At 36.6% G+C, this 27,546-nt stretch overlaps 1 protein-coding gene across 1 annotated transcript; it reads right to left on the reverse strand.

Annotated features, from left to right (window-relative positions):
* Window positions 1-497: 497 nt before the first annotated feature.
* Window positions 498-21,676, reverse strand: ifngr1l (interferon gamma receptor 1-like). Its single transcript, XM_066679555.1, has 7 exons — window positions 21,081-21,676; window positions 11,354-11,471; window positions 8,708-8,886; window positions 8,039-8,172; window positions 5,979-6,141; window positions 5,569-5,699; window positions 498-2,876 (listed from the first exon to the last, which is right to left on the reverse strand). Exons 1-7 carry the CDS (start codon window positions 21,148-21,150, stop codon window positions 2,565-2,567), a joined length of 1,107 nt encoding a protein of 368 aa, XP_066535652.1. The 5' UTR covers window positions 21,151-21,676; the 3' UTR covers window positions 498-2,564.
* Between the last annotated feature and the right edge of the window lie 5,870 nt (window positions 21,677-27,546).

Here is a 27,546-nt window from a genome sequence, read left to right on the forward strand (position 1 = left end):
TTCATCAGTGACATTAATTAGTCTGACATTCTGTTAAAAGACTGGGGAACTAAGAGTACATTCAGTACATTTGAAGGTAAATACTTTTGTACTTCTACATTTACTTTTACTGGAGTAATATTTTACCTTGAATATCTGTACTTTAACTCAAGTACATGGTTTGTGTACTTTGTCCAACACTGTAAATTTTACAAAGCACAGGATCCATGAGTCTGAAATACTTCTGACATTTTGTATGTATAAATTTATCACTAATTACTGCCTTTCCATTACTAAAATATCAGAAAATACGAAGTATCAAATGCTTTGTGGCCTAAAGCAGCTCAGCAAAATTAGGCTTGTCCCGTTTGTCATTTCAATTACACATCATTTTATTTATGCTTTTTGGATTGGAGTTGTTTGCAGACAGCTGCACTGGAAATAATTTTAAAAGAAAAACACTGATGTGTTAAACAATACCCATAAAAACAAACAAACAAACAAAAAACCCAGAGTATGAAAAAACTTTGGATTTATTTCAGGGAGCAGAGTGTAGCAATACCAATGGTACATATTACAAACAAAGAAACAAATAAATATGTACAAAAACCACCAAACAAAATTTGCTTAACCAAAGTTACCACAGGCAAAATTGCTGAAATATTAAGTCAGGAAGAAATGTAAAGCACTTCAAGCATGTACTTGAAGAGTCTCTGTTTTAATACTTGTGAAAACACACTAACTACCAAGTTTCTTAGACACGAGAAATGTATAGTAGGCAAGTGGAAACGTGAAATGTTTCGAATAAGATTATATAACAAGGCACATACACAAAGCTGAAATCGCCACTTCAGATTGCTTAAGCATATTTTTGAATGCACAGCTAGACACAGTGGAATAAAATTACGTTATCATTTCACAGAACTGTAAGCCTAACAATTGATTTGTTATGATTCGTGATTATATGAGGTCTGAATTATCTAAGCATCAAAACTGGAAATTAGTGCATAAGTCAAAGTTTAGGTATAAACATGCTGACATGACTTTTCATACATTTTCTAAAGGTCACTCAAAAGTAGGTCTCAGTTCCTACATGAGACTCAGTCCAGCTCATATTGCAACCATCAACTGAAAAGTGCAAGTGTTTTCAAGGCACCTAGAAGACAGCTTTCCACTAAAACGGTTGAACACTGACTGCATATTTTTGTAACGTTTAATAGTAGAACACAGACAAGTGGTGAAGGATCGTAAGCTGTACATTAAGAATGAGTCAAAATAAAGAAACATCAGTAACATTTGTTCAAGAAAACAGAATGAACAGAAACAAATTCAGCATTCTTTATAAACACTGTTAGATAGGAAATGCACTTCGTTTTCAAAATAATATTGAACAAAATTTTTAAATTTTGTGACTTCAAGGTGCACAATGAGTATTGAGCATTCAATGTATGTTACTGTAAAACGATAATATATGTGTGGTAATATAAAAAGAAGCAAATCATTATGCATGTACTGATCCAATGCTTCAAATTTTCTACACAATAATTCTGAAGTTGGGTAGGACTTGACAAATGCAACATAGACCTGTTTGTTACCAATAAGCAGAAAAAAAATATTAAGGTACAGGCATAGTCAAGCTATATAACTAGAACTGTGGGTAAAAATTGAAACATATGGAAGTCCCAGTTTTCCATGCCAATTGAGCAAAAAAAAAAAAAAAAAAAGAGAGAACAAAGTTACACTATGTAAATACAGCCCTACTCAGACAGAATTAGTTTTACTTGTGGAAGTTGGGTAACGTAGGCTATTTATTACTGGAGTAGTAGTCCCAATAAACCATTAGTAAAAATAAAAAGTCCTATTAATCCAGTCCTAAATGACATGTAGATTAATATTTTAATACCTCCTGCGATGAAGAAGTTTTTCGCAGGGTTTCTCAAGAACAGAGGCATGGGAAGATGCATTTTATTATGTAATGTAAAGGACAAATCAGATGAGTTGTTCAAATGTGTGGTTAAGCTCAGGTATTGAACAATCCCACACGGTCTACATACATTTTATAAAGGTGTACGGTGCATTAAATTATTACTAATAATATAGTAGCATAATATCATAATAATATCACAGCAGTTATAGTAAATGTGTGAAGGATTACCAGTGAGTGAAGTTTTTTTTGCCATTATCACACCCATTAACTTTTATGAAGGACTAGAAGAGGTTGTTGATTATGCGATTAATAAATTGAGTAGACACTCCAATCTGTTATTTACACCAAGATTTCTTATAAAGTGCAACTCAATCATACACATAATTTACATTCTTTGGTTAAATCACATTACCCCAACTCCCCATGTAAAACCAATCCCGTCCGAATATGTTTTTAGCCTGCTATTGATAAAGCAGTGCACTGTGATTATCAACCACAGTGAGTGAACAGTCCTATCACTTTAAATGCAGCAGACATGTTTAGAACAGACTTAAAAACTGCAATTCAAGTGCCAAATATTTACTTGGATATTAACCCCATGATTACTCAGCTTCACCTCGAAACATGTTTCTCTCATCTGGCCCCTTCTGTAATTCTCTCATGGACGATAAGCCTCCACCTCGTCTCCAGGGCTCATCTCCAGGGGAAACTTTTTGCGGTCATAGCCAGAGAAACTATCAAAATTGATATCATCATCTTCTTCACTAGCTTCAGCCTCCTGGTCCTCATTGAACTCCAATTCAGTAGGAGGTGGGATAGGCAAGTGATTAACCTCTGTAGGAGAGGTCTGGATGAGGGTGACCAAATCTTCATCCACGGTGATCATCAGAGGGGTGTGACTCACAGATGTAACCTGAGACACCGTTGGCTGCTCTGGGTTTACAATGGAAGGATCCTGGCTCACAATTCCCTGTGGGAAGAGGTGTATCAAGTTATGTGTGTGTGTGTATATATGCAGGCACTTATAAAGGATGGGTTACCAATATAAGACCTGTGACAGAATGCTCTACTCCAACACTGGGATTAAGCAAAAAGGAGCATGCTAATTAATTAACAAGCTAAAATTGTGTGTTATATTATACATCCAAGTGTGTGTAAACATCATTTAGATAAGGTTGTGGTCTTGGGAATAAATTCTTGCAAATCCTCATGAAAAGTACTCCAACAAAACTTCCCAAAAGAGCAGAGGTGGTTTAATGCAGCAAAGGAAGGCAAATTTCATCAAAATGCACATAGTGCTGCGTCACCAAGACCAAAATGTAAACTATTACCAAAATGTATCTAGAACAGAATTTTACTTAAGAATGCTCAAAAAACAGCTTGTAATGCAGTAATCTCCAACTGTAAATGAAACAGCAAAAGAATGTTTCACAGGGACTGGTCCTGCCAAAAATAATGTTCAGTGAAGCTGAGTAAATGTGTATGCCATGATAAATTTCACTACCTGGGTTAACCAATCGAGACACTTAATGGCTTCTCTCAGTTTGTATTTGTTGGAGTTAGGAACAGAAAACTCCTACAAATATTACCTACAAATACTACCAGCATTAGTGAGTGTATGCTCTGTTTAATAATTTGTTTTGGGCCAAAAAGCCATTCCAATTCAATCCCATGAAAACATCTTTCCACTGCTTCACAGCCCAATACTGCAGAGCTTACACCCAATCCTGACACTGGGCATGGTGACGCGAGGATCATGTGCAACTGCTGCAGAGCTTCTTCTTTCGGCAGATTCAGTCAAAGGTCACCAGTGGATCAACCACGATCCGCACCACCGATCTGGCACAGTTTATATGCCAGCTGCCATTCCTGACGCAACCCTCCCTATATATCACCGTGATGCATTCCAGTAGCTAGGTACACACACTCACACCTATGGACACTTGAGACATCAATCCACCTACCAACATGTGTTTTTGGACTGTGGTAGAAAACGGAAGCACCCAGAGGAAACCCACGCAGACACAGGGAGAACACACCAAACTGACAGTCACCCGGAGCATGACTTGAACCCACAACTTCCAGGTCCCTGGAGCTGTGTGACAGCAACACTACCTGTTGCTGCACCACTGTGCCGCCTGCAATTGTTGCAGAGCATTTAATTAAATGTATTCCCATTTTTTCCTTTCCAGACTTTACAAAATATGGACATTCAAATAGTGACCGTACCAACTACAAACGGGATGTCTACAAACATTTGTACATCTAATGAAAGCAGTGTTTTGGCAGCCTTTTTATTAGTTGTCTAATTTGGCACTACTAATTTCCACAGCTCTTTGTATATACAGCATGGCTGAGAGTGTTGGCAAAGTATTTCTCCCAGAAAATTATGGCAATTACACGTTTTGTTCTACAAGTTTATTTCCTTTGGGTGTATTGGAACAACACAAAAAAACAGAGGGAAAAAAAGCCAGAATTGATATATTTTCATGCAAAACACAACTTAATATCTGTCGGTAAACAGTAGTTTGATGAGCTTTACCAAGAAGCTCTATCTTGGTCTCATCTGTCCACAAAACATTTTCCCAGAAGAATTTTGCCTTACTAACGTACATTTTGGCAAACTGCAGTCTAGGCTTTTTATGTCTCTGTGCCAGCAGTGGGGTCCTCCTGTGTATCCTGCCATAGCGTTTCATTTCATTCAAATATTGACTGATGCACCCTGAGCCTGCAGGACAGTTTGAATTTCTTTGGAAATTCCTGCTATGCAACCTTTCATTTTTTCTCTTCCGTCCACGATTAGGTTGCACACCGTGGACAAAGGAACATCAAGATTTCTGGACTTGAGAACCAAAATTGTGGAAAAATATCAACAATCTCAAGGTTACAAGTCCTCAGACAGTTCTCTTCTCCATGTTTAGTGTGTTGCACATACAATGCAAAGATTCAGTCTTTTCTCCTTTTTATCTGGTTTCAGGCGTGATTTCTTATTGCCCACACTTGTTACTTGCCACAGGTGAGTTTAAACGATCATCACATGCTTGAAACAATGTTATTTACCCACAATTTTGAAAATGTGCCAATAATTTTGTCCTGCCCATTTTTGGAGTTTTGCATGGGATTAAATTAATTGTTGCTTTTTTTCCCCTCTGTATTCCGTATTGTTCCAATACAACACAAAGGAAATAAATGTGTGTATAACAAAACATATGTAATTGCAATCACTTTCTGGGATAAATTCTGGAAAAATTTCAGGGGTGCCAACATGTTTGGCCATGACTGTAAATTGATAATTACTGGGGATATTAATGACATCCTCTACACAACAGGACACATTATGACAAACTCCTACTTACATTGAGATAAAAAAAAATATCAAAAACAATCAAACTTGCCAAAGCTATTTCACAAAGCAATCACATATCAAATAGTATTTTTTCATTACAACGTCCATGAGTAATCTGTGCTTGTGGTGTAATTTAAACCCGGGGTGCTCAAATGTTTGCAAACAACCTTATGCCAAGTTGCAAGTTGTTGTAATATCACATTAATTAGCCTAGGTGAATGCTGTAATATGTAGGAATGGTATAAATATATTCCTACACACACACAAATGGTTTAAATACTCTAGGTTAAAATGATAGATAATCAAAGTAGCTTACCAGGATTTTTGAGAAAAGTGCTCTTTGAGAATCAGATTGTGTCAGCTTCTTATAAACAATCACTCCAGCTACTGTCAGCATCAACATGATAATTGCACTACATAATATAATGGTAATTAATAAAGGTGTATCTGTAAGAAAAAAAAATGTCATAAATCAGCCATTATACTGAAACAATTATGAAGGTCTACCGATCATAAGCAGTTTCATTTAGGGGTTACAAAAAAAAAGATTCTTGATTTACTGTCAGTGAGAAAGAAAACAAACAAACCATTTTATACATATTGTTTCCTACAGGTTGGTTGTAACAAAAATAACTGTAAGGCAAAGTAATTTGAATTTAATCTTTTAAACATTGCCCACTGACATGTAATCAGTCAGTGTACACAATGTAAAAAATTATCCCTTACCAGGTGGATTAACGATGGAACTACAAACTTGGATTGAGCTTTCCAGTGATATGTCATTGGCAGTCCCTTGTAGGTGTAAAGTGAAGCATTGTCCATAGAGATTTTCAGGAAGGTGGACTGTCTGTTTGCACAACTCGTCACAAACATTTTTGCCACACTCTGTCTTTTGAAGAAAAATAAAATGAAAATTAACTTCATAAAAAGTTCTTAGTTAATGGGATACATTAATAAACCTAATGAATTGATAAATGTAAATAAAAACAATTAACAGTAAATCAATAACAGTAAGTGTTATTGATTTGTTGGATTGACAATATTTATGATGAATTAATGAGACTGCAGCTCTCCTGGCAAATATTACCTAATTAATTAATTTTATTAGAAACAAAGAGAGAAATTCTGAAAATGTGTAAAAACCCCACCCACAAAAAAACCCTGCATTATTGTTATGAAATCTGGGGTATAAACCTTTATTTTCAACCACTCAGCATTGTGCCTAGGGTTTAGATTACTGAAGACGCTACATACTGAAAAATATTTTAAAGCTCTTAGGAAAAAAATGCTGGAATGACAAAAATTAAAAAGGGATGGTACCAGGTAATCACCTATTGAAGTCTGTATTACCATCTGTCTATTATTTTCCACTCTGCCATTTCAGATTAACTTAAAAAAGTATTTAAGGCATGTGAAGTGTGTTTGAGTAGTGGCTCATGTCATGTCAGTGACAATTTTGAGGAAGTTTTTCTTCCGAAAACAGAGTTTTAACTAGTAACTGGTCAGTTTTAAGAATGATAACATTAACATTGTTAACATTGTAACTACCATTTGTTTTACAGAAACTGAGACAGATTCATCTGTCTTTCTCCGTGGTGTCCGTGTTTTTAACAAATTAAAGAGTAAGAAATGTGTTTTAAAAAGCCTCGCATATTCACCTATTTAAGGAGCAACGGAGAAATCAAGCTTGGTAGTACACTGCAAATATAAGCGTTTCACTAGATGTTTTAGTGACATTATGTACACTTCGTCATGTGTTTTAAATGGATAAAATGGGAAATAAGGAATGTTTCAAAATGAGTTTTGCTTCTAAACCCTAGCGTGAGTTATTTTTCACATAGCTGTTTAAGGTGAAAATGAGTATTCAATAAGAAGCTGGAGATTAAAGCAAATGCGACTCTCAAATGGACCCATTTAAGATGAATCTAAATGCTTGAATAGAAAAATTGTGAAAAAGAAGCAAGGATCTGCCTCCTAAAATGATTTTTATGGTTGAAGGGAAAATTAAACCAGTCTTGCTAGTTTAAAATTTTAAGGTGGTTTAGACAGTACATTCTTGTAATTGCAGGGAAAATGGTGGCAGCTCTTTATATTTTTGCCTTACACTTAAGTAGGTAAATGTTTAGTGACACATACAATTGGTTGGTGTTATAAATGGAAAAAGTTGAATAAAAATTGCTTCAAAAAAGTTTCAAAAGCTATAGCGCTAGCTTAATATCTTAAGGTGGAACAGAGAATTCAAGAAGCTGGGGAATAACAAGACTAGTAAACAGACATGTAAGGGGGAACGAAATGCTTGACTACGAAAATTGTGAATAAGAAACAAAGGTCTGCCTCCTAAACGACATTTATGGTGGAAGGTAAAATTGACAAATAACACCAGCCTTCTCTAGTCATAATATTTATCGTGGATTTGGACAGTAAACGCTCGTAAATGCAAGCAAAGGGTGGCCGCTGGTTTAATTTTTTGCCTTTATCTTGCGTAGGTAGATGCCTTAGTGAAATGACAAACACTTGTCTGGGTAAATATGTTGATTACGGCACATTCTTCTTAGTTGTTATGGTCCAAAATTCTTAAACTCTGCTCTTGTCTGTTCGTTCAATTTTCCTTAAACTGGCAACCTGCTCAAGCTTCATATCTGGGGAGGAAGGGGAGGAGGCAGACAGCACTCTCCACTGATTTTAAACTGTATTATAGTTCAGAATTTAAAAGCTTGTTGTCAGTATTACAAATTGCACCTTTAAAAGACAAGACTAAAATTTAAATTCTGATTTTACTACCTTACCTCATTACATGTGATGGTATATGTAAACTCATTGTCTAGACTTTCTTCGTCATAGACAACATAAGGATGATAAAATGAGATTTCGATTGTATGCCCAAAGACAGAAACATTCACTTCTGGAAAATCCACCATACCTAGAGAAAAAGACATGAATAATTCAGTCAGCACACTGCAGAAAAATGACTTGTCATAGAAGCATATTTATGTTTATTTAACATAATCAAGGAAGAAACAGATACAGGAACTGTCTCTTATTTCATGTATGTGCAGTTATATGCTAATGAATACACTGATACATAAAAACATCTATAGGGTAAACAATGACGATAAAAAAAATATTTTATGTCAACATCATTGTCTAAAATTTCTACTCTTCCAGAATTCCAATAAAATTTAACTAAATATTGGGTTAAAATAACAGACAAATTTAAATATCCAGCATTATTTTTACAAAATGATCTGCTGATACCAATTTGATTTTTAGATCATTAGTACCTCTACATTTCTGTGATAAAATCCATAAAAATAACAATACGTATAATATGCAAATTCCTATTATAACTTAATGGATTATAAATTACAAGAATCAACAGTATTCCAGCGAAATCCCATGTTCACAACTCCCATTAAAGTTGGTTATATAAAAAGGTCCCAATTGTTCTCACTTACATTTGCTCTGAGATTGAAAGTCGCTGCTGTATGTGAACATTGTGGATCCTAATGAATTGCTGTGTTCAGACACAAACTGGATAGCAGTCACAGATATAAAGTAAACATTTCCAGGATCATCTGTATAGTTAGTGATATCCAGGTACTTTTGACTTGTATTCACAGTATAGATTTCATCGCTGTAGACAATCAAAAAAGATTAACATTATCAGTGCACAACATCAAAAGCCAATATTATTTGGATCATGACTTTTTTCCAAAATATGTCTGTTGATTTATTTTAAATTTCTGAATAATACAATTTGTATATCAAGTGTTTGGTGTAACAAATTTTTTTTTTGTAAAAATTCAAATGTTCTCTCCCTCATGGGTCATTTTATTGTAGCAAATGCATAATATTAAAATCACTATCATTAATATATATATATATATATATATATATATATATATATATATTTAATTTTAGTACACTACATTCATTTCACAATTTTTAGATAATCTAAACTAAAATTCAATGCTTTTGTAGTGTTTTATTTATTTTTTGAACACAAAGAGCACAACGAAAAATAAAATTATTTTCGCTTGCCATCTTCAAACATTATTTATTAATTTTTGGTTATTTATTGTTGATTAAAATGACCACTGTCATTTTTAAGTCTACACAACTGAAATGAAAAATAGAGTAGGAGACTCTTATTTTGAATATATAAGTACAATTATAAATTACACAACAAATGATTTGAAACATTTGTACACCTAATAAAATTAAATGGAGAGGCAGTAATAACATGAAAAGGCATCGGCATCTTACGTTCGGGTGACGCTGGCACATGCCAGTGACATCGGCATCTTATGTTCAGGTGACAGTGGCATATGCCATTGACATCGGCATCTGTTTTTACATTGGCATATACTCCACTTCACTGTTGAACATCTGCCAGTAGCCTAGGTTTAGCTAGCACATGGATGTTTAGGCTATAACTTGCACACCTATGTTACTAGCATGTAAACGGACCAAACAAGTAACATGCTATAAACATAGCAGCCCATATTCACACACAATCCACTGTCACTTTGTTTATGGACAACTGAACTACAAGCTTTTCCCATTCTAATATCACGATATATGTCTGCGTCAGGCACAGAAAACCGAGAACTGAAAGTCATTTATAGGTGCCAGCACCTAGTGGCAAGGTGATACGTCGCAGTGGCACAATTTATACCTCATCTGTAGCACCAGTTTAGAAGTATAATTGATCTTAAATTATTATTCTGACAAATTACTTTTCAGTTCCTGGCTTTCTGTGCCTGACGCAGACATTTATCGTGATATTAGAATGGGAAAAGCTTGGAGTTCAATTATCAATAAACACAGTGATAGTTGACTGTATGCAAATATGGGATTCTATGTTTGTAGCATGTTAGCTAGCTAGCTACTTGTTTGGTCCGTTTACATGCTGGTAGAATAGGTGTGCTAATAGCCTAAACATCCACGTACTAGCTAAACTTAGGCTACTGGCAGATGTTCAACAATGAAGTGGAGTATATGTCAATGTAAAAACGGATGTCAGTGTCATCTGCATATGCTACTGTCACCAGAATAAAAATCAATACCATTGGCATATGCCACTGTCACCTGAACGTAAGATGCCGATTTCAACAGCATATGCCACTGTCACCCATACGTAAGGTGTCGATTCACTGGCATGTGCCAGCATCAGCCGAACCTAAAGATGATGATGCCTTTCCATTTTATTACCGCTACTGGTTAAATGGACAATCTGTGTTTTAGTCTTATGTCTTGTTCTGAGTAAAAAATATCCTTTGACAGTTGCCTTTTTCCTTTATAAAAGTATGTTAAGTGTAAGCTGGGACTGAATCTTAAAATCAATAATTAGCCCCTATGGGCACAGCTTAGGAATTCAAATACTGGTTTCTGCACCAAATGAAATGTGCATGATATGTCTAAAACAGCCATTTAGGATAAAGCCACATGCACCATCCTAAACACTAAACTATGTGTGTTTTAAAACCAGAATTACCTAACTGACATAGTGTGGTACTTAGGAAGAACAGATCTGAGATTGAGCCTGGGTTTAATTATACTTCAAGCACACCAAACTAAAATATTAACTTTTGAAGCAAGCAAGAAACTCAAGTCACATTCTTTTGTTTTATAGTACTTTAATCATAAATCTGTGAAATTATGGGAACCGTCGTTATTTAAATATCAAAAATGTGCAACCAGCACAGTTCAGCAAGCACTTTAACACATATGCCTTGCAAGAAAAACTAAAACTTACACACTGAAGTACATCAATTCTATTAACATGGTTCAAATAATCAATTCCAACTACCACTTATATGCATAACCTTGAAATTGTGCTTACTAATTACAAAACTTGCCTTCAGTCATAAAGACATCCTTACTATTATAGACAGAAGAGAATTCTTAGACAAACTTTATTACAACTGTTGAGAACTGCCTTGTTGTTGCATTATGTTACACTTTCAGTCTGACAAAATGTATTTAAGGGATAATTATCACTGACTGTGAGATCTAGACCAGCTCTGTGCTTACTGCATAGGTTGACTTAGTGATATGAGCTAGAATACCACTTAACTTAGTCATACAAGTTAACTTACTTTTTGTAGTTTTTAATTTCAACACTGAATTTCGGCTCTTGAATTGGATCACTGTAGTTCCAGTAAAGAATGTTTTCAAAATTGTGACAGTTGACACTGAGGTTAGTTGGAGGTGAAACTGTGGAAAGAAAAGAAATACGTTAGCAACATAACATAAAAATTCAGCACAAATTCTGTAAATAAATTTTATTTTGAACAATTATACATAACCAAAATGTCCATATCACATGCATACTTACTTAAAAAAAAAGTTAACAAAAATATCATAAATTTATATAATTGTATTACAGTTTTAGCAAACATATGATTCCCAGTACAATAAGCAAAAAGAAAGATGACTAGTCAAGAACACAGCTGGATTTGCTCAAGCCATTCAGTCTGTGAACTGTTCCATAAATACAAGGAAAAGTGTTGGAACACTGAACTGAGAAACTTCTGGGAAAATATTGGCAACACAGGCTTGAAATCCATTCCAAGACCAAGCACCAAATGTTTCAATAAAACAGTAACCTTCAGACACACATTTATAGCACTGGTAGTGGCAGATATTTGCTCAAAAATTATTTAAAAATATTTTCTTAGAATACATTTTTGGTATTTGGCTGCTGTGTAAAAAGCGGTTTTAAATGACATTTTTTTAAACATATATTAAAAAGAATTGGTATAATATTTTTCTATTAATGTACATCATTATCATCATCAGTGGCAGATACAGCAGAATAAGGTTGTTTTTTTGCAGTGCACATTGTCACACTTCCTTTGCTGAAATTTTTCTGGCTCTGACCATTTCCCTCAATTAGTCCAACTCTAAACAAGCAATTAAAACTGGCCTTTCACAAGGGCTGTATGAAAAATTCTCATATGCGTGCAGCCACAGAATCATAAATCACTGTCAATCAGTAAGCATGACATCACAGCTTAAATGCTCCCAAATACGTTTTTCGGTTTTATAATTTCATATTGTTAAAGGTCATCTTTAATGGCTTGGTTAGGGTTACAGTAATTCAGAGTAATGGACTCAGAGGCAGATAAAAATCCGCAGAGAGGTCTGGCAGTCTGCACTGCAAAAAAAAAACCAACAACAACCAATCAACTAAGCATATGACCAGCTGAATTAAAAATAATTAATGCACAGGGAGCGTTGCTGTCACACAGCTCTGGGGCCTCAGGTCAGTCTGTGAAGAGTTTGGTCTGTACTCCCTTGTTTGCATGGGTTCTTCTGAGTGCTCTGGCTTCCTTCCACAAAAATGTTGGTAGGTGGTTTGACTAGGTGAGCCTGTCTACAACTGTTTGCTTTAGTGCTTGGGAGGGTGTGTAATGCCCTGTGATGGACTGGTGTGTAGCTCCAGTGTCCTGGTGTGCTTATCCTCACTTGAGGTCACTCAAATTGAGAAATCCCAGTAGAGGAAACTACAAAACACTGTTGAACGAGCATGACTTGTGCGGTGTACAATATGTGATATTACCACCCCAAATAATTTAATTCATCTGGATTCTATCTGATTCACTCAGCTGTTCAGCCAGCTTTCAGATGGCAATAGTAGGGAAAAATTACACTCAAATTTATAATTGTTTTTAAACTGATTTATTAAACATTCATTACACACACCAACGTGTAGACCATGCAAATTATGTATACATTGCTGTGGTTGGTCAATAGTTATTACCATATTGCAGTTATTGCAACAGCCCGAGGGATTTGAGGGCGACATATTCTGATAAGAAGGTGACATATTTTCCTGGAAAGTCCATGGTTATTTCAGTCAGACAATGAGAGGTTTTATTCTGTACATGCTACAAACCTTCGCAGACCAGATCTGAAAGAGAGATCTGACCTCTCTCCTGTGGGGCTTCATAAAGAGGAGACTAAGACAACAGCAATTACCAACTGTTGAGCATTTATTTATTTATATATATATATATATATATTTTTTTTTTTTGGCAAAAAATTGGCAAATGAAAACAGGTTTTTTTTGGCACTTGTAAAGCAATTAAAAATGGCTTCTTGTTTTTAATTGCATTTTACAAAAGTAATATTTTTCTGGAAACAGGGTTGTATTTTAAATATATACACTTCCATAGATCAGGGTTGTGTAATGGTAGGCCAATGCCAAGGACCACAGTCTACACAGGACACAGCACAGACAGTGTGCCCTTGGTCAGTTTAGCCTGGCACACTGTGCCTAAAAGAGGAATAGACTAAACTGTCTGTAATAAGGCTTCAAAAAATCCAGTGATGGGAAGATGTAAAAGAGGAAGTGACTCTTGTCAAATAACAACTGTAGTACATTTATTTTGGTAAACAAGCAGTAGACTCTTAATTGTTGATGTGGCATCTTATTTATTCAGATTTTTGTTCATTCATTTTCTATAGCTGTATCATATTGTTCAGACCTACCTGGAATCACAATACATAAATCAAGTATTTGGACATGGTGCCAGTCCATCGCAAGGCATCACACATTCACTCAGCCAATCTCTCATGGCCAATCCACCTACCAACATGTGTAGGAACACTTGGAGAAAACCCACACAGTCACAGGTAGAACACACCAAACTCTTCACAGACAGTGACTCAAGGTTGTGTTTGAACTCACAACCATAGGACCCTGGAGTTGTGTGACAGCAGCACTACCTTTAGCGCCACCTTGCTGACTTCCATATTTCTCAGCCTGACAACTTGCCAAAGGCAGGTGCTGTTAGACTGCAAAACCATGACTGTCAAGCCGTTAATGATTAAACAGTGCTATCTTGGTACAGCTTAAATGTAGCACAGTCTAAATCAAGTATTAGAAAGCATGGAATTCATTTTTAAAAAATAATTTATATTAAGAATTTTTTTATGTTAATAATTTGGCTTGCTGTTTCAAACATTAAAACTGAGCCGCACAGCTTCACTGATGTCAACAGTGTTAAGAAGTACACACTCCTTTGCAGATTCTAACTGGGCTTAAACACAATTGTTAGTGACAGATAGTTAAGTTTAAAAACGGGAAGCCCACAGCAGTCACATGCAGCCTTGTGTTTAGTAAAGATGAAGGTTTACATTTCTTTCAAAATCCTGGATTCACTCTACTGCACACATTGCACAAAACTTTTAATTGTTGTGTCAGCCTACGTGTGAAAATTTAGCAGAAAGAGAATGTTGTGATCCTTAGAGTTCATATGAAACAAGTATTCTTTCTTTGTTCAGAGCACTATAACACTCCCCATGCTTCATGGTTTGATTCAAAATGTGATTTTTATGAATTTTTAGTTTACTATATCATTTGAACTAGGGGTGGGTGATTTAATATGGTTCATGATAATACCGGAATGTTTTTAATTTGATAAGATCGTGATATTGTGATCTAAGCGCAAGCGTTCAAATGCAGGCGCGTATATGTGACTTGAGCTCAAGCTACAGCTGGGGGATATATAGCAAATAACTAAACAATCCACAGTATTTTTACAGGATTTTGAAAAATTACCATATTCATTATGTCAAGTATGCCAAGGATACGCAGGTTTCCATCTGACTACATTTAAAACAGAGCACAAATATCCCGTTCAGCTGTTTTTCTCCCTCATGCATGCATGCTCGCGCACACAAACTGACACACACTGTTCTGCCAGTGTTCGTGTATGCCGCTCGAGCAATTCTCAGCACATTTATCGCCTGCATTCAGGTCTACCTCTCTGATAACGGTAAGTCAACAAAGAACAAAAATCAAACCAGTGGCAAAGCTTTAATTCCAAAAAAAAGCACTATTAAGATCATGAATAGTTTGAGACACTTCTCTCCCTCAGCCGGAGGGAAGGGCAGATACTTCATTGGATCTAAACAGAGAATGTGCTTCTCATTGGTTATCACATTTATTTAGCCAATCAGCAGCCAGACTTGGCTGTCCATCATTTATTACTGCAGCCAATGGAGTCATGGTCCCACCTACAGGGGTTTGTTGGTTTTGTGGCAGCACTGAGAGAAACACTTGTACTCTAACATTATATTTACTTATTTCTTTTAGGCATATCCAGATGAAGAGATGAGTGTTTTGGTCCTATCACCAAGCACTAATTTGAACACAGCAGCTGTCCTTCGCATTGTGTAAAAATTGAAATTGAAAATAAATGTTTTTTCCTTCTCTTCTAAAGTAGGGTTTTTGGAGGTGCAGGTTTTTATTGGACAGTGACGATATACAGAAAAGGGGACATTTCTTTGGAATGACATCAGCAAAACATTATGGCCCTTAATCCCCTTATGCATGGAATAAAACAAAATAGTTAGAGCTAAAACAGCTCTTTATTTTTTAAGCAAATACAAATACAACACTGCACATGCTCTTGGAAAACTGTTGTGGATTGCGTATTTTTCCATCCATCCATCCATTATCTGTACCGCTTATCCAATTTAGGGTCGCGGGGGGTCCAGAGCCTACCTGGAATCATTGGGCGCAAGGCGGGAATACACCCTGGAGGGGACGCCAGTCCTTCACAGGGCAACACAGACACACACACATTCACTCACACACTCATACCTACGGACACTTTCGAGTCACCAATCCACCTGCAACGTGTGTTTTTGGACTGTGGGAGGAAACCGGAGCACCCGGAGGAAACCCACGCGGACACGGGGAGAACACACCAACTCCTCACAGACAGTCACCCGGAGCGGGAATCGAACCCCCAACCTCCAGGCCCCTGGAGCTGTGTGACTGCGACACTACCTGCTGCGCCACCGTGCCGCCCTGCGTATTTTTCCATGCTATTAAAATCATTGAAAAGCCTTAGCATGTGTCCTTAAAACAGCTCTGGTGACCCCACTGCAAACTGTCAGGGACCCTGGTTAAGAACTCTTGCTGTATGATGCTTGAAGACAGATCCTTACCCAAGATACTAACTCAATGTTATGTTAGTTGTGTGTGTAAAAAAAGCAGAGCGTTCGGGATGCCCAGATAATGTAGCACTATTCATTTTCCCGTGTGAAATTAAAGGCACTCTTTTGCTTGGTTTGTGAGGCAAATGGATTTTCTGACTTTCACAGAAAACCAGACACCTTTTGGTCAAATAGAAAAAGACCAGTCGGCAGAAAAGAAAGTATCTACAAATTCTACATGTTCCCTGTGGTTAATCTCTTAAGGTGATTCTTTAAAGGAGTTGTTCCCACACTTTGTCTGCAGTGCCTGCATTTTATAGATAATGGCGAGCCCAGTCTCCAACTCCAACACAGTGTTAGCAGTGCTCAAACATGCCTCATTTATTTACCCTGCTGTGCCTGTGGTATGACCATGACTTTGGGAACAAGTGCTTTAAGGAAAAGAGTCTCTCCACCATAAGGTTTCGTAATCACTGTTCACGAGACATCTTTAAAAGGGGAAGATTTATGGCGGCTGTGACAATTTTAAGTTGCAACATAGTTCTTCCTCAAATAAGAGGAAGTCAGTAAGCATCCTTCCACATAATTTCTGATTCACAACATGCTATGAAAAACTATGCACGACAAAGAATGTACAGATATTTTTGCAGTTCGACATCCTAAGAAGAGTCAGGAGGTCTAAAGCAACAGAACACTACAAAGCCTAGCTGGATAGCAGCTCTGGTTAGCTGAACACAAGTTTGCACAGCTGATAAACTTCCCAACATGATTATTTGGACTGTGGGAGGAAAGCAGAGCACCTGGAGAAAACCTACAAAGACATAGATAGAAAACACAGAAATCCTCTCAGACCCTGAATCGAGGATAGAGCTAGGACGAGAGTTTTTAGTTGAATGGCACCACCTGCAGAGTCACTATGCAGCTCTCATTTTAATCAAAGGTTACACAAATTAATCCTCTCTGTTTTACCTAGACAAGGGCAGAGGCATAGATAAAAAGCCTGGATATATTTTTTTAAACTCTGGAATCTACTCAGAGGAGAACGGAGCCATATGGGCCACTGGACCCCAGGTTTGCGCACAGGTGGAGTGCATGGTTAGCCATGACAGAAGCTCACTGAGAACACAGAGCTTACTGCAAACTATGCCCATTGCTCCTCGGCTTAACCCTGTTGTTTGCCACCAGAGCTGGGGCCCCATGTTCTGTGAGGCTCTCTGCGTCCAACACTGTAAGAGGAGACCATGAAATTGGGTTTATGCTGCACATCTTGTTTCATCATTTCTGCTCATTTGTTCGCTCTCATTTTTGCCTGGTTCTCTTGTTTATCCACTGTTGTTCTGTATGTTTAGCATGTCTAGTGCTGTGGGTGGGGATGCTCAGATGTGTGTGTGTGTGTGTGTATGTGTGTGTGTGTGGGGGGGGGGGGGGATTGAGGGGGGCAGTGTAACATTTCTCCTCCTGATGTCAGAACAATAGCCAAACCAGAACTTGCTGTTAAATCATGTCAGCCAAAAAAAAAAAAAAAAAAAAAACATTTTTGTTGTCTTTTTTCTCAGTGGTAGGTCCCTTATAGATAATCTAATGTGTGTGCATAGGCACAAGATAATTTTTCATAATATATCCTATTTAAATATAGCACTATAATTATGATTGCAAAAGAAAAAACACAAAACTTTAACCCAATTTAGCCAACAGTTAGCAAAATATGAAATTATATTTCAATGGAAGATTTCCTTGCAGTCTTAGTAAGAGCATAATAACAAGCCCAGAGTACAAACAATCACAGGATGTGTGTGGTTTGAACCCAGCCTCACTTTCAGGCTCCCGCCACAAACGTGTGTCACAGATTTTTTTTTTCGCAGACTTTCTGAGAAGCCTTCGCTGTGGTTTGAAAGTGTGAAAATAAAAACCAAGTGTTACATGTATATTTTTAGCTTGAGAATCAAATATTTAGGACTTTTTTTAAATACGGATCATAATATATCTACAAGGACGCATCATAAAATTAAATAATTTTTGGTAACATCTGCATTTACATACAGCATTGTGGCAATTGGTTTTTAAACATTGTAGTTACAAAAAACTCTTGGTTCTAAAATGTAAAAGTGCACATTTCTTAGGGAAGAAAAATAAATAAATCAATAAATAAAAACACGCTGTAGCTTCATTGTTGGAATACCCAAGGACCAACGCCTTGTCAATTAAATTTAGTCAATTTATTTTAAATAAAACTGTTTAAAAGTCTTAAGAATGTTAAATTATGAACGCAGAATTGTGCTAAACTGAAACATACCCTTCCACACACCTATGTTTGGAAGGAGTGTTTGACTAGATTAAAAAGGCTTCAGCCACAAGACTGCAGGAGCAACAAGAGACAATTATGAAAGCCAAATATTAAAATATCTGAGAGTTTCATGATACTTTCAGGATTATAGTACAATATTGAATAAATTTAGTATTGAAACTGTGACATTACTGCACATTCTCAGTTAAAGGGGACATATTGTGCCTCTTTTCCGTAAGTTAACACACCTGTGACATGCTTTGTTCAGAGTACCACAAGCAGCAAACTATCAGCACTGTTTTCCCCTCTCTAAACAACCAATTTCAGAAGGAATAGTCACTTTTAACTGTTCCTTTGAATGAGAATGTACCACAGCTCAGTTTAGTGAGAGCCCAGGAGGGAGGACTGCGGAGAGCAGATGACAGAATTTTAGCCAAATTAAAATAATCCTTTTTCTTCTCTGTTCTTGCCTTGTTCATTCATTACAATCATTTCTCCATGCTCATTTTTCTTCTTTTTTCTCTGTTTACCCTCATCTTTGCACTCTCACATATATGCAGGTCTAGTGCTGAGATTGGAGATACTCAGTTGAGGTGAGACAACTTTAGTGCCTGCACTTGACATAAAATGCAGTTGTAAATTAGAAAGACACATTTTATCACATTTTCAGAATTTGGCAGCCCACCAAAAAAAGTTTAACAGTTTGTAAATCGATCTCTAAATCCCAAAAGTAATGTAGACCTGCACTGAAAAAGTGCCTTTTTCTTACATAAAATGTCCCATTTAAATTCAGAAAATTATATAATGTAACACAAGGAATGTCAGTTTTGCATACAGTTACAAAGCTGAGGTGCATCTATAAGATGAGCACACCATTACCTCTTCCATGAATATTTTAGTACAGGGCTATTCTGCTGAAGGTTTATACAATTAACAATTGCAATATGGCTCTTTATCCATTTAAAGACCTGCATAGCGTACATTACAATCCCATTATAGCAGCAGGTCACCAAAGCCCTGCCCTCTGTTCCTGGACCTTTATTACAATTAGATATAATTGCTTTGTCTAAACTGTAACATAAATGTCTAAATACCCGAGATTGTGGGCAACACACACACACACACAAGACCAATAATTCTGTAATTGACTGTACAAATTATAGACAGTGATTCTTATTACTGAAAATGAAGCACAGTGGAAAAATATATTATACATTTACATAGTCTCTAAGGGGAAAACTTTTAGATTACAATCTTGGTATTTTAGCTACATCAAAAAAGTATTCTATCACCTTTTAGATTATCTTTTAGATCTGTGACCCTATCTCCACCCCTCAAAATAAGAACCTTTTTATTTTATGAGTCAACCATACCAGATCATATTTCATGTCACTTATGGAGATTAAGTACAAACATGTGCTCTTTTAAATGTAATCTTGCAAACTGTTGTATATCATTCATTTTTACTAACTTACCCTATCACAAACTAGACAACAAATAACCATTAGACCATTTATAAGCCAATCGTTTTGCTTTTTAATAAGAGCTGGCTTGTTGTTTACCATCAGAGCCCACTAGTTTCTTGTAGTACGGCTTTGGCTACCCTTAAAACACCATTAAAGCAGCATTCCTTGTCATAAACTAAACCCTGGAAAACTGTATATGTTTCTTCTAAATTACAGATTTAGGATAGGTTTCCAAATAAAATTCACAAATATTGATGCCTTTACATGTAACAACAAACATTTACTTTCATTCCGGGCAAGCTGATCTACAAATATGCAGTAAGTCCACACCCATATCCACGTACTCCTCCGCAGCTCACCTGTAGCTCGAAAGCCTCAGTTTAATTGGACTGATTCCTTCCGACAAGAATTTGCTCATCTAAGATTGTCTTTGAAACACATCAGTGTCAAACCATAAATATTCAGCCACGTTATTGCCTGCTTATTTCAACCATGATACTTCTTCCAGTTAAACGACACCACAGACATTTTAACAAGGTTAGCGATAAATACTTGATTTAAAATGGAGGGGGTCTACGTAAGGCATATAATAAGTTCCAGGTCAATAAGATATGTCAACAATACGACACGCCATTAAGATACGGACTACTGAACACAACCAAGAGCCAACAGAAATGTTCAATTGCTTTTATAGGATTTTAAATAATAAGGATATCGTCTATAACTATATTTCAGCTTTTTCAAGAAACAGAGTCTGTGTGGAATTAAGTCTGGCAACATGAGTCAATAATATTTAATACTGGCATACAATGGGTTTTACGTAACATGCATATTATTTTTATTCCAGCTTTTTACAAACCTTAGCTAAAACTCTTAGGCCCAGTTTCTGCGCTGAGCTCCAGTATCCGTTGTTTTTGAGCCAAAACCGAAAAGTACAGGGAGAACACAAGGCAAACAATATAAAATACCACGCTAATAAAGACCACATGTAGAAGGACAAACAGAAGACTGCTTTCAAAACAACTTGCCTTAACCTGAGAGCTCGGATAACAGAAAACTCCGACGACTGTCTCTATTACTCATCTGAGTTTACTGTAGTGAACATTGCCGTAGTTTACTCACCGAGACAGAAGACTTGGCCCAGAGATACAGCAAAAAAAGCAAAAAATAAACTGAATTTCGTCCACTTCATCGTGGTTCCCGGGACGATTTACAAAATAGCGATATCTGCGGACAATTTCGACAGTGGTTCAGTTCGTAACGTCGAACATTTTCCGTAAGTGTCGCCTCTTCTTGATGTATACGTTCCTGGTCTGTGTGGAGCTAACGTTGCCACCCAGGCTAACGGCGATGTGCACAGCCCTGTTGTTAGCTTTAGCTTAACGTTTTTTTTTTTCGCTTGAGGCTGAACACTGGATGTTTAAAGGAGGAGCTTTCTGCGAAATTTCCCTTCACATCACGGACTTCCCCAAAATTATTGACTGCTCCAGCAGCTTTCAGTCCTAGTTTTCATCGTTTATAAAATGGTTGGGTTCTCCATACAATAATTATTAATATTCAGTTGACCATTTGTCTTCAGCACTCTGCCCAGGAGCCTGGAGTTGAAAATGAATACGGAATTAATGGACTGAAGTGACCCTGCTCACTAACGTCGGCCTCTACTCGTCTGAGATTGTTATATATATATATATATATATATATATATATAAAGCTCGTAGACTCTTTCATAACAGATAACAGACTTGGATAGACAAAGATTTCAGACAGGGTATATTTATCGCTAGTGTACTGATCCCAGACCAGTGATGGCTGTACTATACAGTCATGGATATTATGCAGTCTAGTACTAATCTATCCATCTGATATTTTTTCTGAGGACATCTGTGTAGATGACTCATGTCTGAATTACAATTTGATTTCTGTGAAATTGCATTGTAATTGTTTAAAAGTATCTCTGCTAGTCATTTTTGACTTGAATTTCTTCTGTTAAAATGCAAAGGCAATAAACATTACAACATGTTTCTGCCATTCACACTTATTAATTATAATCATACACAGGATAAAATGTAAAATATCCTATGCCAATCCATTAGAATTTCACATGGTGCCCACCACACTCTCTTCCTACCTGCAGCCATAAAATTTCTGTTGTTTAAATCCTACATCTTAACACTAAGGTTGCTGTGGCTGTTTATGATCCAATCAGCAACCAGCTATCCTAAACAACTATGGTTACTCATTGAGCCCAGATCATGAGTACCCAAACCACCCACTGCATCACTAACTCTTCACAGGGGTCAGCAGGTAGGCACCGCTCCTTGTCGGTGTTTCACAGAAATAAGCTCAATAAACCTTCAGAACACTCAACAGTGAAGTCTGGTGTCCCAGACCCAACCACTCACATTCTCTCATCGGAGCCTTCAAATCTGCATACATCAGCTTCTTACTTTCAAATTTTTTATCTACTGAATCCTCAAATGGAACAGTTAACTCTATGAAATATATGATCTGTTTACTTTCTGTTTTTATCTACGCCCACCAGCAATTTCCAATCTCATGTTTCACCCCATCTACCAAATTGGAGCCTGCACACATTTTTAAAACCATTCCCCCTCACGCACAAACCTAACCATTTTATTACCACAGCCACTTGTCTCTAGGTGTTTGCTGTCCAACAAATATGCTAAAACCCTTAGCACCTGATTATGCCTCCATGTATACTGACCCTGTGACAAACTAACTTTACAAGCTGATAGAATATGCTTTAGCATGCCAGTCCCTTTACATAATCCACAACTAGGGTCTTCATCTACCCACTGTCCAAAATTTTGTGGTATTGGAAGGACGTTGTACACTCTCAGCAAAACCTTAATACGACTTGCCTCTATCTCTTGCCAGGAAATCTTCTGTTTCTCTAGATCCTCCCATCCAAGCCACTGGCATTGTTTTGCCTGTGACACTGCTGTTGCACACCTTGCCTCCTCTTCCTGATCGTGAATAAAACTGGTCATCATTTGCCTTCTCTCTGATGATGTGGCTTTTCTCTCTGATCACATCAGCTTTCCACGAATCACCTGACCCAAGGCTTCTAATCACTGAACAACTTAGGCACTTCCGGTATCCTATTGCTATGAACAATTGTTAGCATCAGTGCTTTAAAAAAAGATTTAAGATAAAATAGGTAGGGTCCAAGTACAATGTAATTTATTGTATACACTGTATTATCAGCATATAGATGTGACCAAATCATCTCTGAAGTTTCTCTCCTCTCCTGAAATGGTTTCATCTGTTCTCAGAAAAAAATGGCACAAGAAATAATGACTGATTTTTAAGAAAAGTTGTCTTCCCTAAATTACCTCTCTCTGTCTATTTCATCGTAAAAAATAACATTTTCCCTCCAAATGTTCTTATTTATATAACTTTCAACCTTGTGTTGAAATGTATTTGCTGCAGACATTTTGAAAACATATGAACCTATGTGTTTATTAAGGGTAGTTCTTATTTCTGGCAGCACAGTGTGTTGCTGTCTCACAGCTCCAAAGACCTGGACTTGTGGGTTTGAGCTACACCTTGAGTGATCTTTCTATGAGGAATTTGGTGTGTTTTCCCCATGTCTATGGGTTCCTCCAGGTGTGTGAGTGTGTGATGCCCTGTGATGACACACTGTCCAGAGTGGGCTCCTGCCTGGCGCCCAGTGATTTCAGTCAGACTCTGGACTGACAGTGACCATGAAGTGGATAAGTGGTTAAAGACATTGAATAAATGAATATATATTTCTTAATTAAGTGGCTTTATTCTTTTGTAGATTACATGCTAGAGGTTCGCATACAAAGAAAACATGTCCTAATAGCATTTATACCTTCATCATCTGAAAGAAACTCTGCTTTTACTGTTCCTTGCATTTCCAAATTAGAAAAATCAAACTTGTATAAAACAACTAATGACCCAAACCACTTAACTATATTTCATACTGACCACACTTAATTGTTATTCATGTTATACACCCCTACTTTGTTAACATGTTCACACATTGCTTTTTTTAGGCTTGAAAAATTAACAGTCAACAGCATGGCTGAAAAATTTCTAGTTTTATCTTCAATGTTCAAAAATCAAACAGGCAAATTCTTCCATTTTACACCAGGGGTGTCATGTCATAAACCTACGAAATGCCCCAATCTGGTGGTACTGGAATTTAGTGAATGGCTAAGTGAATATAATTACCTTTTTAAGGATCTGTGAAAACTTTGTTGGATGTAAGCCACTTTTAGTTATTTAATGGATTTAGCTTTCTTGGAAATAACTTCTAATTATGTAATTTTTTATGAGAAAACGATTTTTAAAAAAGTTATATACTATATATATTTGTGTGTGTTTGGGGAGTGTTAATCTTTTCATAACAAATAAATCTTTATGCTGTATTACTAGAACCAAGACTGGCCTACAACCGCAGTATTTCCATCCCTGTGACAAGGGTCACAGAAGTGAACTGCTTCAGCTTCATGTGACTTAGTGAAAAGCACGTGTTTACCCACATCCTCAGTATGATAGCTATAGCGAGAAATCTACAGAAGGAAACTGGGTATAGCCTTAACCACGAAAGTGAAAAGTGATTAAAAAATAAATAAATTAAATCACATTTATACACATAATGAACTTTAAGTAAATCTATATTTATTTCAGTCACCACTGATTTGCAAAGAAAAGTTTTTTACTCTTTTTTTATTTATATATTTTGGTGCATAAATTCTAGAATATTTCAGTCACAACAAAAGCCTACCTGACACTCAGACTTGCCTTAAAGCCTGTTATTTGCTAAAGAACATAATAGGATAATGAAACATAGCCTTGTCAAACTTTAGCTGTTTAGTACATGACTGACAATGTTTACATTAGCTAGGTTGACCAACATGATATAGCCTACTGGGCATGCTAAAATATTTAATGAAAACAAAACATACACCATATTTTTAAAAATTGTATTTAACACTGACTTCTTGTAAACACACAGTGTAAACCTAAACACAGTGTATGTCCATGGGTATCAGAAGCCCCTTGTTGTCACTTGCTAATATAATGACTCTTTCCTCTTTCCTGTTACCTCAATCAATATTTATGTATAATCCTTTTATCCAGTGTCTCAGGAGACTTGATTCATAACAACGAAACAACAGTGTTTCCTGCCATTGTTACCTACAGTGTAGTCACTGAGATAACATTTCCCTGATATAGTATTGCTTATATATAGAGCATCACATCGTGTGTTCACACCACATTAATTCAGAGAAAGACCTATCACAGGGGAAATAAATTTACCTTAATAATAGAATTCAAAAACTTTTACATCAGTGCTTCTATTTTTAAATTCTTTGCTTATTGAGGATACATGTAGTTTCATATATATATATATATATATATATATATATATATATACATTTTTTTTGCAGCACACAATACAGTACATAAGTAAACAGGTGTGTTATTATTTTTGGTTGGTGGAGTATTAGTAATCCAGGAGAGGCACTGAAGTGTTTAAAAATTTCTGCAGCACTGCTGTGTCTGATCCACCTGTAAAAGTGCAAAACTATACTCAGCCACTTTGCCAGTGTGTGTATCAGTCAAAGTATGTCAAGTATATCATTCCCCTCTATCCTATAACTGTCACTGAGCATGGTGAATTTAGATTTATTTGCAAATGCACAAGTGTAATTTAATAATGTTACATATAGCATTTTGATGAAGGAAAATTAGTTATGTTGCTGTTTATATATATATATATATATATATAAGTGGTGTCACAGTCACACAGCTCCAGGGACCTAGAAGTTGTGGGTTCGAGTCCCGCTCCGGGTGACTGTCTGTGAAGAGTCGGTGTGTTCTCCCCGTGTCCGCGTGGGTTTCCTCCGGGTGCCCCCAATTTCCTCCCACAGTCCAAAAACACACGTTTGTAGGTGGATTGTCTGTAGTTGTGAGTGTGTGTGACTTTTGATGACTCAAAAGTGTCCATAGGTGTGAGTGAATGTGTGATTGTGTGTGTTGCCCTGTGAATGACTGGCGCCCCCTCCAGCGTGTATTCCCGCCTTACGCCCAATCATTCCAGGTAGGCTCTGGACCCACCGCGACCCTGAACTGGATAAGCGGTTACAGATAATGAATGAATGAATATATATATATGTTTTATATATATTTATTAATTAAACCAATTTATTTATTTAAAATTTGCCATTTCTTTTTTGTATAGCTGTATTCCTCTAGAGTCTTCAAACAAGACTCTGCCGTATTCAATCCAAATAAATGGCCATGATAAATTGTGAAAGTATTGTGATATTATTATTGAAAGACAAATGTTTTAAAAGATTTTTTTTTTATCCTTACAAGCACAGAGAACTGCCAGTGTTCCTAGCTCTTCTTCCAAATCACAGTTTATCAGATTGGCCAAACTCCACCCCTTTCTTGAAGTCTGGCTGAACTTCAAAACACTACAGACTACACATTTCCACAAACTTGCTTACTTTTGATTTGTACACTATAATACCAAAAGCTTATGGACACCAGCTCATTTCTCTGAATGGCTGTTTATCAGTGGGATTTGCTCCTTTTATCCTCCTAGTAGCAACAACCTTTACTATTTTGGGAAGGCTATACCAAGACATTTTACTACATATTTGATCACATTCAATTATGAGAGCAATAGTGAATAGTGAAGTGTGAAGTATTTATGATGTTAAATTATTAAATTATTAGTTCAGAAACGCCATTTAAAGTCAGAATTCCAAGTCTTACAATCCTTACAGAGCCTAGCTTGTTTACTGTAATGTCTGCAGTACATTAATGATGAATCCATTACACCAACTAATGTGTCACATACCACACAAAATCCTTTGTAGTCAGGGGTCACCAAAAATATATTATAGAGCAAAATCACACAATGCTATTGATTACAACCATACAGCATTTAGGTCTATACCTAACCTATACCTTTAGGACTAATATTAAAGGCATAGACCACACAGTAAATTCACCAGTGTTAAATTAACACTGTTAGTGTAATAATTTAACACTCTCAGTGTTAAGTTAACACTAATAGTGTTGATTTAACACTAATGAATTTACTGTGCACCCAATAATCAAAATCTGTCAGCAGTTTTCTTGCCCTGAAAATGAAATTCTCCCTCTTCTTTCTGACCTGCTTCTATTTCCTTTTTACAATAGCACATATATCTCACAATTATGACTGCTTAAGGACTACATGATAACCACAGAAAATATAGGCTGATGCAGACTATCTCTAATAATAATACTTTATTCTTATATAGAGTTTTTTTCCAAAGACACTTACATTCTTTCATTCATTATCTGTAACCACTTATCCAATTCAGGGTCGCAATGGGTCCAGAGCCTACCTGGAATCATTGGGCATCATTGGGAATATACCCTGGAGGGGGCGCCAGTCCTTCACAGGGCAACACAAACACGTTCATTCACACACTCACGGACACTTTTGAGTCGCCAATCCACCTACCAACGTGTGTTTTTGGACCATGGGAGGAAACCCATGCAGACACGGGGAGAACACACCAACCTCACAGAG

This window comes from Hoplias malabaricus, chromosome 8 (assembly GCF_029633855.1).
Source record: "Hoplias malabaricus isolate fHopMal1 chromosome 8, fHopMal1.hap1, whole genome shotgun sequence".
Taxonomy (NCBI): Eukaryota; Metazoa; Chordata; class Actinopteri; order Characiformes; family Erythrinidae; genus Hoplias; species Hoplias malabaricus.